At 35.4% G+C, this 12,822-nt stretch overlaps 1 protein-coding gene across 2 annotated transcripts in view; it reads left to right on the top strand.

Annotated features, from left to right (window-relative positions):
- galnt13 (UDP-N-acetyl-alpha-D-galactosamine:polypeptide N-acetylgalactosaminyltransferase 13) overlaps positions 1–12,822 on the top strand; it is an 82,289-nt gene that overhangs the window by 36,542 nt on the left and 32,925 nt on the right. For both annotated transcript variants that reach the window (XM_059499467.1, XM_059499466.1), the window contains exons 4-8: positions 7,337–7,503; positions 7,788–7,995; positions 9,243–9,413; positions 12,275–12,392; positions 12,590–12,770. In XM_059499467.1, the coding sequence (XP_059355450.1) occupies positions 7,337–7,503; positions 7,788–7,995; positions 9,243–9,413; positions 12,275–12,392; positions 12,590–12,770 (845 nt within the window). The remainder of the gene's footprint in view (positions 1–7,336; positions 7,504–7,787; positions 7,996–9,242; positions 9,414–12,274; positions 12,393–12,589; positions 12,771–12,822) is intronic.

Here is a 12,822-nt window from a genome sequence, read left to right as displayed (position 1 = left end):
CTCTGTAAAGACCTTGTATCAGAGGACCACCAGGACAAGACCACAGGAAACAGATGATTCTTCTGCACAATCTGACTTTGCTGCAGCCTGGAATTGAACTACTGGTTTCGTCCGGTCAGAGGAGAACTGGCCCCTCAACTGAGCCTGGTTTCTCCCAAGGTTTTTTTCTCCATTCTGTCACCGATGGTGTTTCGGTTCCTCGCCGCTGTCGCCTCTGGCTTGCTTAGTTGGGGTCACTTCATCTACAGCGATATCGTTGACTTGATTGCAAATAAATGCACAGACACTATTTAAACTGAACAGAGATGACATCACTGAATTCAATGATGAACTGCCTTTAACTGTCATTTTGCATTATTGACACACTGTTTTCCTAATAAATGTTGTTCAGTTGCTTTGACGCATTGTATTTTGTTTAAAGCACTATATAAATAAAGGTGACTTGACTTTACTTTAGTGTATTATATGCTGCTCTCAGGGCGGGATTGTTTAATATTCATATTACTTTTATTTTACTAAACTATGTGCTGCTCTCAGGGCCCATACATTTGTTTTTATTACAGCTGTGACTGTTTCATGTATTTTTTCTTCTCTTTACAGAATAACATTCTTGGAAAAGGCATAAGCCATCAGTGGTCCCTTCTTGGAGAAAGTTTTAGTTCTAGTTCTAGTTCTAGTTCTAGTTTTATTTGAGAATCTTGCTGATATTTGTGCCCACATTATTGCTGATATAAGTGCCCATATTATTTTCCCCTCAAATATTATTTTTAATGAATTGCAATATAGCTGTTTGTAAATGTCAAAAGGTCTGCAAAGGTTTACAGATCAAATTGCACGACAAATAAATTGTGTCTCATAAAAGTAAGAAAACTGATTCTGAACTACTGTGCTGAAATGAGTGTCAGAAACTCCAATCTTACTTCATGTTACCAGTTACCTGTTAGGTTTGTTTGCATAATGCCAGCCTATGGACGTCATCGGCTGTCCTTCAAACGTCTACTACTCTAATCTGCCCTCAATCACTGTAGTTGTAGCTGAGGCCAAACAGAGTACAGTAGGCTGTAGAAATGGCAGGGTTTAAGGATGTATTATGTGTCATTAAGAAATTTCTCAATTTCAAATCAAATCAAATCAATTTTGAGGGAGTTGAAATGTGATTTTTATGATTTTACTAGTAATTATGTTTGCTTACATTGATAAATTTCAGATGCTGGGTAGTAAGCTGTTCATATATGTAATGTTCCTGGTTTGCAAGTTTGCTCCACAAATGAAATTGGTCCAGGAAATATATGAAAATGAGGATGTTCATGATTTAATGTCCAAAACTAAAGACTTCAGGTAAAATAATGTTTTTGTCTTTATTTTCATATTTTTACTTATTTTTTCATAATCATCAGTGTAAATTGAAACCAGAATCTTTATGCATTTTAAATGCAGGAAGAAGTTACAAACACTTCTGGAGACTTTGAGAATCTGGCTTTGAGAAGATATCTTGCAAGGCGACCTAAGGGTCTGGTTTAAAGGGAGCACGTTCAAACTACAGCAGTTTAATGATGCACCTACCTTTTGCAGCGAAATCTTCCTGTGTATTGTACATGCATTTAATTGACTGGATTTGTTTGTAATTGTACTTGTTTAAAAAAGGAAAGAAGTCATAATTATACTTGATTATTTTATTGTAATATTGGACCTGTAAACTAATTATTTTCAATCAACATTTCATTTTGTTCTTACACAAATAATCTGTACAACAGACAATGAATGAAACAACATTTATAGCACAATATATATATATATATATATATATATATATATATATATATATATATATATATATATATATTATATATAACATTTATTATATATATATATATATATATATATATATATATATATATATATATATATATATAACATTTTGGTTATTTTTAGAATTACAGGGCTTAATTTCTATGCAACAGCCTATGAGAACATTAAGTGGTTGCACATACTGTAGATTGACACCCGGAACTTTTGAAATCATATTTATGTATCACCAAGTCAACTCAGGACTTCTCTCACAATTCAGATGACAATTGTTATTCATATGAACATATGTAAAGAATTATTTACATGACAACTCAGTGATAACTCATGGATTTGATGATTTATTCACAGTGGCGAAGATAGATGTGTGAACCTAGGAATGCACTGCAAGACATGGCCAGTTGCATGGTTGTCTGCTCTAAAATAAAATGTCATACTCTTGGAATAATAGATTTAAATGTAATAATATAATATTTATTATTTATTTAAATCTCTGGTTTAAAAAGAAAATAGACCCAATATAGCTGAAATGGTTTTCTGAAATTTTATCTCTCAAAATGATGGGTGTTATTAAAAATGTGGAGATTAGCATTAATAAGTAAATGCAACCTCTTATTTACACGAGGCAAACAAAGCTACTTGGTTTACATTTTTAAGTATGTAATTGTAGGCCTATAAATATTTAAAAATTGTGTTGCATACCTGTAACTGCCATAATAATGACCCATTTCAAATGTTTACGTGCTTTTCTGGTCTTTTTGTTCTTAATAAGCATCCAATCACTGTGATGGAGCATTTCTGAACTAGTATTCTTGTAAACATTTTAGTATTTCAACAATTTCAAAGTATTTCAAAATTTGAAATGATTTAATCTCAGAGATGTGGATTTGGACAGCAATTAAATTACCACATGACTTTGGGATTTGGCCAGAGATTTTAATGGGGATTGTGGGAGAAAAAAAAATGACATTCTGGATTCAGATGGCAATAAAATCACAGACTAACCGCTGTAAATGTTGATAATCGCTAACGTCCCCATGAGAACCAATTACCCTTCGAATACCCTTGGCTTTTTATGTGCTTTTATCAGGTGGAACCAAACACACACCATATTTCATTCATCTCCATTTTTGCACCATTTTGCACTCAGCAGCATCAGATGCCTCTTCAGTGTTAGCTCATTTAATTTGTCCTTTTTCTGCCAGCTCCTCCAAGTAACTGGAAAACAAAATAAAAGATCATTCAATAATGCAGAAATTGTCTATTGATTTATAAATGTAATGATTAAAAAACAACTGATTACTCTTAAAAATGTGAATATCACGTACTCCTGCCCTGAGAGCAGCTCATAGTTCAGTAAAATAACAGTAATATGAATATTGAGTACTTCTGCCCTGAGAGCAGCACATAATACATGAAAAATAACAGTAATATGAATATTGATTACTTGTGCCCTGAGAGCAGCACATAGTTTAGTAAAATAATAGTAATATGAATATTGAGTACTTCTGCCCTGAGAGCAGCACATAATACATTAAAAATAACAGTAATATGAATATTGATTACTCCTACCCTGAAAGCAGCACATAGTTTAGTAAAATAATAGTAATATGAATATTAAGTACTTCTGCCCTGAGAGCAGCACATAGTTTAGTAAAATAATAGTAAAATGAATATTGAGTACTTCTGCCCTGAGAGCAGCACATAGTTTAGTAAAATAATAGTAATATGAATATTGAGTACTTCTGCCCTGAGAGCAGCATATAATACACTAGAAATAACAGTAATATGATTATTGATTACCTCTGCCCTGAAAGCAGCTCATAGAACAGTAAAAATAACTGTAATATGAATATCGATTACTCTTGCCCTGAAAGCAGCACATAGTTTAGGAAAATAATAGTAATATGAATATTGAGTACTTCTGCCCTGAGAGCAGCACATAGTTTAGTAAAATAACAGTAATATGAATATTGAGTACTTCTGCCCTGAGAGCAGCACATAATACATTAAAAAATAACAGTAATATGAATATTGAGTACTTCTGCCCTGAGAGCAGCACATAATACACTAAAAATAACAGTAATATGAATATTGATTACTCGTGCCCTAAGAGTAGCACATATTTTTGTAAAATAAAAGTAATATGAATATTGAGTACTTCTGCCCTGAGAGCAGCACATAGTTTAATAAATTAATAGTAATACGAATATTGAGTACTTCTGCCCTGAGAGCAACACATAGTTTAGTAAGATAATAGTAATATGAATATTGAGTACTTATGCCCTGAGAGCAGCACATAATACACTAAAAATAACAGTAATATGAATATTGATTACTCCTGCCCTGAAAGCACCACATAGTTTATTAAAATAATAGTAATATGAATATTGAGTACTCCTGCCCTGAAAGCAGCACATAGTTTAGTAAAATAATAGTAAAATAAATATGGAGTTTTCCTGCCCTGAGAGCAGCACACAGTTCATTAAAAATAACAGTAATATCGAGTACTCCTGCCCTGAGAGCAGTGCTAACGCTAATGCTAACGCTAACTGACTGATGTAATGTCAAGGAGATATGAATGAGTACTTTTTCGCTCATTTTGGTTTCACAGACAGTGTGGAAGCATTGGAAAAGCATGTTTTACTCCAGTTACCTCATAACCAGCTTTGCTGCAATCAACTGATGAAGCAGTCAAGTGAAAATGCATGATTATTTGTCCTGTGTTCTGCTAATTATCTTTTAAATCTTTTATTATCTTTTAAAATGTTAGAGATTTTCATTTTTTTTCATGAGAATACATGGTAAATTAACTTACCTTGCGATAAATGCCTCCCACGAAGCGTCAGTAACGTATCTGTCTAAAGTATTCCTTCCACACGTTCAAATTTCCTGACTCCGCCTCTGCTTCAAATTCATTGGTTGAATCTGTAAACCAATCACTTTCCTTTCTGCCCTCAGAACATGTTTGAGTAAGTAGAACTCCCATCTGCGAAATCTACTCACCCTCCTATAAAAGGTGATATCGTTCACATATTTACACATGTTTACACAGCTGTTTAAAAAGCTGTTGTTCAGCATTCGTTTATTAAGTTTACATTGAAATTGTATGAATTAAATGCTTAAATTTTTTGTAATCTGTCCTGTAATCTATATATATAGACCGTTTCATCGGAAGCAAGTGCCTGGATCTAAGTTAACTTCCGGTCTGTGTTGTGTATATCGGTCTGGTCTTCTGCAGTGCCTTCTACAAACGCAGTTAAAGTCAAGGTCATGAGTAGATTGAAGTTGGGCTCAGGTGGTTGTGCTGCGGGATGTGTTTCCCATACATTTATTTCTTTTTGGAGACTCGCCACAATTTTAAAACTGATAAATTTTCAAAAAGGCTTCGTTGAATAAACATGAGTAACGTTACGTACTGCATGTTTAATAATAATAATTCCTTACATTTATATGTTTAAATATCAAGGCACAGGTGTTTTTATATCGCTGTATTTCTGAAGGAAGACTTGCATGTTATATGCCCGATAAAGCAGCATGTGAGCGTACCAGCTCAGTTTTGTTTACAGCTGTTACTGGAGAAACCTCTATTTCTCGCACTTTATGTCTATGCTTTAAAACATCTGCTGGCAAAGAATGAATATGCATTTTCATTAAGTCCTCCTGATCCACGCAGCAAACATATTTAGTTTGTTATCAAAAAATATCTACTATAGAGGGACTTGGCTGTTGTTATTGATTCTATTTAGAAGTCTACCGGAAGTTAAGTTAGGTCCACAAAAGCGCGCATGCGCATTAACGTTTGTTTATGTTGTTGCCTTTGAAACCGTCTATATACTCTGTGATTTTGTGGCCTGTGTTTTAGAAAATGAAATATTTTTTGTAATCTTGACAAAACACATATCGTTGGAAAGGTATGATAGTCAAGGTTCCATATTTTAGTGACTGTTTTGTAATAAAAGTGATATTGTGACAGGAAATTATTGATTTGTGACAGAAAACGGCATCAAAAGAATTCAACAGAGTTTGGGTGTCACCCAGTGGTTATTTTTTGCTTTAGTGCCCAAACAAAATCTCATAGGTACCACAATTTTGGTGATATCAACTTCAAATTTGGAACATAACTTGGTTAGACATATGGCATTTTTTTAATAAATTTGAAGTGCAACATATTTTATAAAGCATTTATTTTATATACAATAATAAAAAAAAATATTGCATTATCTTTACTGCAAACTTAAACTTTATTTTTCAGTTTCAAACTAGATTCACATTTAAGGGAAACGGTGCAGTCAAAACACTTATTACACAACATTTTTCCACAAAAATAATTAAGGCAATAAAAGAATAAAAAAATAAAAAATGTTTTTAAACCTTACCAGTTTGTTAGCTCTCTTATAATCCATGACATCGTACAAAACAATCGTAGCAAAAAGAGTGAGGCCGCAATATCAGAGTGACATAATTAAATTATTGTACACCATTTTGAATCGAGTTTTAATATTTTATTAGTTAAACAAACGTAAAGCTTCCACCAAGGAAAAATAGTTCAAGCAAGAGTACAGCACCGATTGCTGTTACCCAGATAAGCCTGTGTTATCAGCTTTTACTGGTTGTTATCTAGGGATAAGATACCTCAGAATGTCGTGACTGACCAATCAGAATAAAGTAATCCACAGAGCCATGTAATAAGTAAAGAATAATGTATATCCAGCCACTTGTTATCGTAGAATAAAGACCAATAGGGCTTTGTATAAGACTGAAGGGCTTTATTTTGCAATAACAACCAGCTGGATGTAATTTATCCCGCTTATTATATGACTACTTGCGACAAAACTAAATAATTAGACATTACATATTGATTTGAGTTGAAATATTTTAAGGCAAACCTTCCGTGAAAAAAGTTGCTAGCAAGTGGCAGGTTAAAACTTAGATGGACATTAAGGGATATGGTATAGTCATTCTACTTATCTACAACATTTATATACATGAATAATTATGGTGTTAAAAGATATTGATTTAAGATGAAACAGTTTTAAATTCTTACCAGTTTGTTAGCTATCTTATAGTCCATTACAGTGTGCAAACCAACTGTCACAAAATGCCAGCAGCTGCATTATGAAACGCGAGACAGCAAGTCTGCGATACCAGGATGACATAATTAAATATTGATTTGAGATGTAATATTATATTAGCCAACCAAACACAAAGCTTTCACATAGAAAAAAAAAAAATTCCCAGCTAGCAAATAGCGCCGATTGCTGTTACCCGGATGAGCCTGTTATATTAGTTTATTACCGGGTATTAGTTATTTTTTATTAGGGAATAATTTTATACTCGAAATGTGGTGACTGACTAATCAGAATCAAGTATTCCACAGATCCATCTAATAATAAGCATTAACATCAGGGTTCTCTACAAAGCTGCTTTAAAACAATGTGTGTTGTGAAAAGCACTATGCAAAGAAACTTGACTCTTTACTTGAATTAAATCTTTTGTCTTATTAACTCTGTTCTTGCGTGTTCCTCAGCTGTAAAACCAAGACGTACCCCGATGACCTTCCAAACACCAGCATTGTGATCGCGTTTCATAATGAAGCCTGGAGTACACTTTTGAGGACTATACACAGTGCCATAAACCGCTCACCCAGACACCTGCTGCTCGAGATACTACTGGTGGATGATGCCAGTGAGAGAGGTCATAATCACATCAGTTCATTTGAACTGATCATTTTAATTACATTTGCATGTTGAGTTATTCCTTCAGTATCACTATACCAGTCAATGGCAGAATACCCTCAGTGTCATTGTTTATGTGAAAATTGAAAGTCAATCTTCTCTAAAGTTTATGGAGTCCATACATCTCATTCAGCTTCTTAGAGATCTGAGTGAAGAAACATTAAGATGTGTATAATATGAAGCTGTCTACCATAATTTCATCTATGTAGATGACCTCTGCTTTTATTGATTGATTGAATACAGATTTTCTTCAGAAAAAATTAGTGGACCATGTTGGGACTCTGGAGGTTCCAGTGCGAATTTTAAGGATGGAGCAGCGATCTGGTTTGATAAGAGCACGACTAAGAGGGGCGGCCGCCACGCGAGGTCAGGTCATCACCTTCCTGGATGCCCACTGTGAATGCACTGTAGGGTGGCTGGAGCCACTGCTGGCCCGGATCAAAGAGGACAGGTGAGTGTGCTTGACTTTGCTTGACAGACAATTTATTCCTGAGCCCCAAACTTTTACATTTTAAAGACTTGAGACTGTTTCCAAGTTATTTTTGCGTTTCCTTTTCTCTTGCTTTTTTGCCATAAGAAAAACTAAACATTATATTCGGCAAAAGATGTTTTCAATAAACTTCTAGTCAGAAAGCCGAGAATGTACTGCAGAGCAGTGGTTCTCAGCCTCTTTGAATCAAAGGCACTCTGTTGTCAAAGACAATATTCCAAGACCCTCATGTAAGTTATGATATTTATGGTATTATTATTTTATTTACACTTGGATTGGCAATATATTAAACTCCCAAGTCACTGCCATAATTTTAGACCTTTTATTACCATTTATTTTATTTACTTGATTTTAACAGTCATTTAGGGTTATAGGATTTATTTATTTTTTTATTTAAAATTAAATTACAGGTTTACCCAAACTGTGAAACCCTGGTTATTCAATAAATATGGCAGTTGTTGAAAGAATTACAATAAAAAATATAATGTCAGACTGCATCTTGTTTTTTTAGCTGTTTTAGCTTATTTTACAGTGTCTTTTGTCTCATTTGTAATCATTTTAAGTCATCTTGTGGCCCCTACTGGGTCCCGGACTACTGGTTCAGAAAGAAATGCATCACTACTAAGATTATTTACAAATGCAGTGGTGATGTTGCCTGTGGTTTAATGTAGCAAAAATAGGTAAAGTGTCTTGGTAAATGTATCGAAGTTAAGGTAAAAGTCCACTAAAACATTCCTACCCAATTAAATTTGTAATTGATATGTAAGTAGCAAGTAAGTAATTGACTTAAGCAGATGCATATGTGCATATGTGCATATGTGCATATGTGCATATGTGCTTTATAAGCACTAATAAACAGCCAATATGTTAACAGGCATGCTAATAAGCAACAAGGGAGAATTGGTCCCTATACAAGATTGCTACCAGACATTTTTTATTGGTGTATGTTTGTTGATGAAAATGTATGAAAATGGAAATGTTTAAAAATGTATTGAACTTAAAGTTAACTAAAAAGCAGTTATAATATTTGGCAGAGAGGGAAGTTTTTACCTTTACCCCCACCCCCCACCCCCCACAGCCTTCTCATGCTATTTTTGTAATTATCATTTGTATAAGCCTATCATTTGATATATTAAAAAATGGATACCCGCTTTTCCACTGCTACACTGGGCTGAAGGTGAAAGGGTTATTTTTGTTTGTCATTCTAGGAGGGCTGTGGTCTGTCCAATCATTGATGTCATCAGTGATGAGACATTCGAGTACATGGCCGGCTCAGATATGACCTATGGGGGATTCAACTGGAAGCTCAACTTCAGATGGTATCCAGTTCCTCAGAGAGAGATGGACCGACGTAAAGGGGACAGAACCCTTCCTGTTAGGTAATAGACTTTAAAGTGTTTTATTTTCAGTTTTGACATGAATGATGTAAGTACATTATTCTGTTAATTATTCACAAATGGCTGACCCATGAAATCATCTGTGCTACATTGTTATTGTTCAAATTTTTCAAATACACAATTCATGGCAATGGTAAAGACACAGAGCCTTCATTCCAAATAAATTAAAACCTTCAGATAACGTCTGATTTTTATTGGTTAATTGAGCAGACAATTGAGCAGACAAGTGGTTCTGAGGTCACCGTAGCCACCAGATCCAATTTGTATCCAGATCAGAGGGTCACTGCCGTCACCCGGATCCAGTAGTTTCGGTTCCTTGCCGCTGTCGCCTCTGGCTTGCTTAGTTGGGGTCACTTCATCTACAGCGATATCGTTGACTTGATTGCAAATAAATGCACAGACACTATTTAACTGAACAGAGATGACATCACTGAATTCAATGATGAACTGCCTTTAACTATCATTTTGCATTATTGACACACTGTTTTCCTAATGAATGTTGTTCAGTTGCTTTGACGCAATGTATTTTGTTTAAAGTGCTATATAAATAAAGGTGACTTGACAGCATGTTATGTAGTAGATGCTTCAATGGTTTAGCTGTTGTCACTGCAGCACTGCCAGTTACATTATCATGAAGTAAGATGTGAATCTAACATCTGATATAGTCAACTCTTTAAACAAATTATTTCATTATTATGAGGATTTTTATTAAGGAATGTTTAAACTGAACTAATTTTACATTTTTATATGTCGTATATGTCTTCCAAAAACAAAAGTCAAGAGTTGTCAGTGTAATAAGCAAAAGGCTTGTATTTGGACATCTAAACATACTGTGCCAACTTGTAATCAACTTGTATGTTGTTTTTACACAGTTAAATTTTTATCATAACTCACAAATGTAACCAAAATAACAGCAACTAAACCTTTAGTCATGTTTGAGATCAGCAGTCGTTTGATGACAGCTCATCATTGGCTTGCTCAAAGGGACAAGCAATGACAGGTGTGAAGAAAGTCTGTCATTTTTCTGTACCCTCTAAAATGTGTACATCTAGTATCCACATTAGGATATAACACAATAATGTATGCAATTTAAATACAAATGTACTAGTATCTAGTATCTAGTATTTGGTTTGTTTAATTCTGATGATTTTGGCACACATTTAACAAAAACCCAACAATTCACTATTTCAAGAAATAAGAATACTTCATAAGACCTTTTGCTGTAATTGCTGCCTCAATTCGGCATGGCATTGAGGTGATCAGTTTGTGGCACTGCTGAGGTGGTCTGGAAGCCCAGGTTTCTTTGACAGTGGTCTTCCACTCATGCATTTTTTGGTCTCTTGTTTCTCATTTTCCTCTTGACAATAGCCCATAGATTCTCCAAGGGGTTCAGGTCTGGTGAGTTCGCTGGCCAGTCAAGCACACCAACACCATGGACATTTAACCAACTTTTTGCTTTTGGCAGTGTGGGCAGGTGCCAAATCCTGCTGGAAAATGAAATCAGCATCTTCAAAAAGCTGGTCAGCAGAAGGAAGCATGAAGTGCTCCAAAATTTCTTGGTAAACTGGTGCAGTGACTTTGGTTTTCAAAAAACACAATGGACCAACACCAGCAGATGACATTGAGCAACTTGAGCTATGAGCTTCTCCACCCTTCCTCCAGACTCTAGGACCTTGCTTCCCAAATGAAATACAAAACTTGCTCTCATCTGAAAAGAGGACTTTGGACCACTGGGCAACAGTCCAGTTCTTCTTCTCCTTAGCCCAGGTTAGACACCTCTGACTTTGTCCGTGGTTCAGGAGTGGCTTAACAAGAGGAATACGACAACTGTAGCCAAATTCCTTGACACGTCTGTGTGTGGTGGCTATTGATGCCTTGACCCCAGCTTTCTGTTAACATGCTTGGATTCAGCACTCTGTGAACAGCCAGATTCTTTGGCAATGAACGTTTGTGGATTACCCTCCTTGTGAAGGGTGTCAATGATTGTCTTCAGGACAACTGTCAGCAGTCTTCCCTTATGATTGTGTAGCCTAGTGAACCTCACTGAGAGATCATTTTCAAGGCTCAGGAATCCTTTGCAGGTGTTTTGAGTTGATTAGCTGATTGGTATGTCACCATATTCTAATTTTTTGAATTGGTGGGTTTTTGTTAAATTTGAGCCAAAATCATCACATTTAAAAGAACTAAAGACTTAAACTACTTCAGTCTGTCTGCATTGAATTTATTTAATACTCAAATTTCAAAATTTGAGTTCAATTACTGAAATACTGTAAATTAACTTTTCAACAATATCATTTATTGAGATGCACATGTATTACACATTGCATCTATACATCATATTAGTAGTCATTTGATTGATATTTATTGATCCTCTACAAAGAATAAATAACCCTCTAAATAAGGTTATTGATCAGAGGATTCTCTTACACAAGCTACAGAGGTTCACGACACTTGATGGTGGGTGAATATATAAGTGTGATAAGTAAAGTGGCTCCATAGTGTAGTGGTTATCATGTCTGCTTTACATGCAGACGTTTGTGGGTTTGAGCTCCAGTGGAACCAAAAAGTGTTTGTGGGGAAGTTGTGGCCTAATGGTTAGACTCTTAACCCTAAGGTTGTGGATTTGAGTCTTGGACTGGCAATACCACGACTGAGGTGCCCTTGAGTAAGGCACTAAACCCCCAACTGCTCCCCGGGCGCTACAGCATAAATGGCTTCCCACTGCTGTGTGTGTGCACTTTGGATGGGTTAAATGCAGAGCACGAATTCTGAGTATGGGTCACCATACTTGGCTGAATGTTATGTCACTCACTAATTAGGTTTTGTTTGAATCTTTTCCACAGAACTCCCACAATGGCAGGAGGTCTGTTCTCTATTGACAGAACTTATTTTGAAGAGATTGGCACCTATGATTCAGGCATGGACATATGGGGAGGGGAAAATCTTGAGATGTCTTTTAGGGTGAGAGCTAATTTTTTCAGTAGTTTAAAACATTTTAAAGTAGCAGGGGTCATAAATGTCTTACATAACGATGATGTTCTGCAATATTATATTCTTAAATACATGCTGGAATTTTTATGTTGTAATTGTATGTGGACACGTTTTAAAGATTCTTGTTGATTCTTAATTCTGTTTTTCATTTGTATGTCTGTGAATAGATCTGGCAATGTGGAGGATCTCTGGAGATAGTCACGTGTTCTCATGTAGGCCATGTGTTCAGGAAGGCCACACCGTACAGCTTCCCTGGTGGAACTGGTCAGGTGATCAACAAGAACAACAGACGATTGGCTGAAGTCTGGATGGATGAGTTCAAAGATTTCTTCTACATCATCTCACCAGGTGATACCGATGAATGACATTTCACTTACTGAGATGCAGCATCACATAATCT

This window comes from Carassius carassius, chromosome 19 (genome assembly GCF_963082965.1).
Source record: "Carassius carassius chromosome 19, fCarCar2.1, whole genome shotgun sequence".
NCBI lineage: Eukaryota > Metazoa > Chordata > Actinopteri > Cypriniformes > Cyprinidae > Carassius > Carassius carassius.
This window is presented reverse-complemented; position numbering and strand designations above follow the sequence as displayed.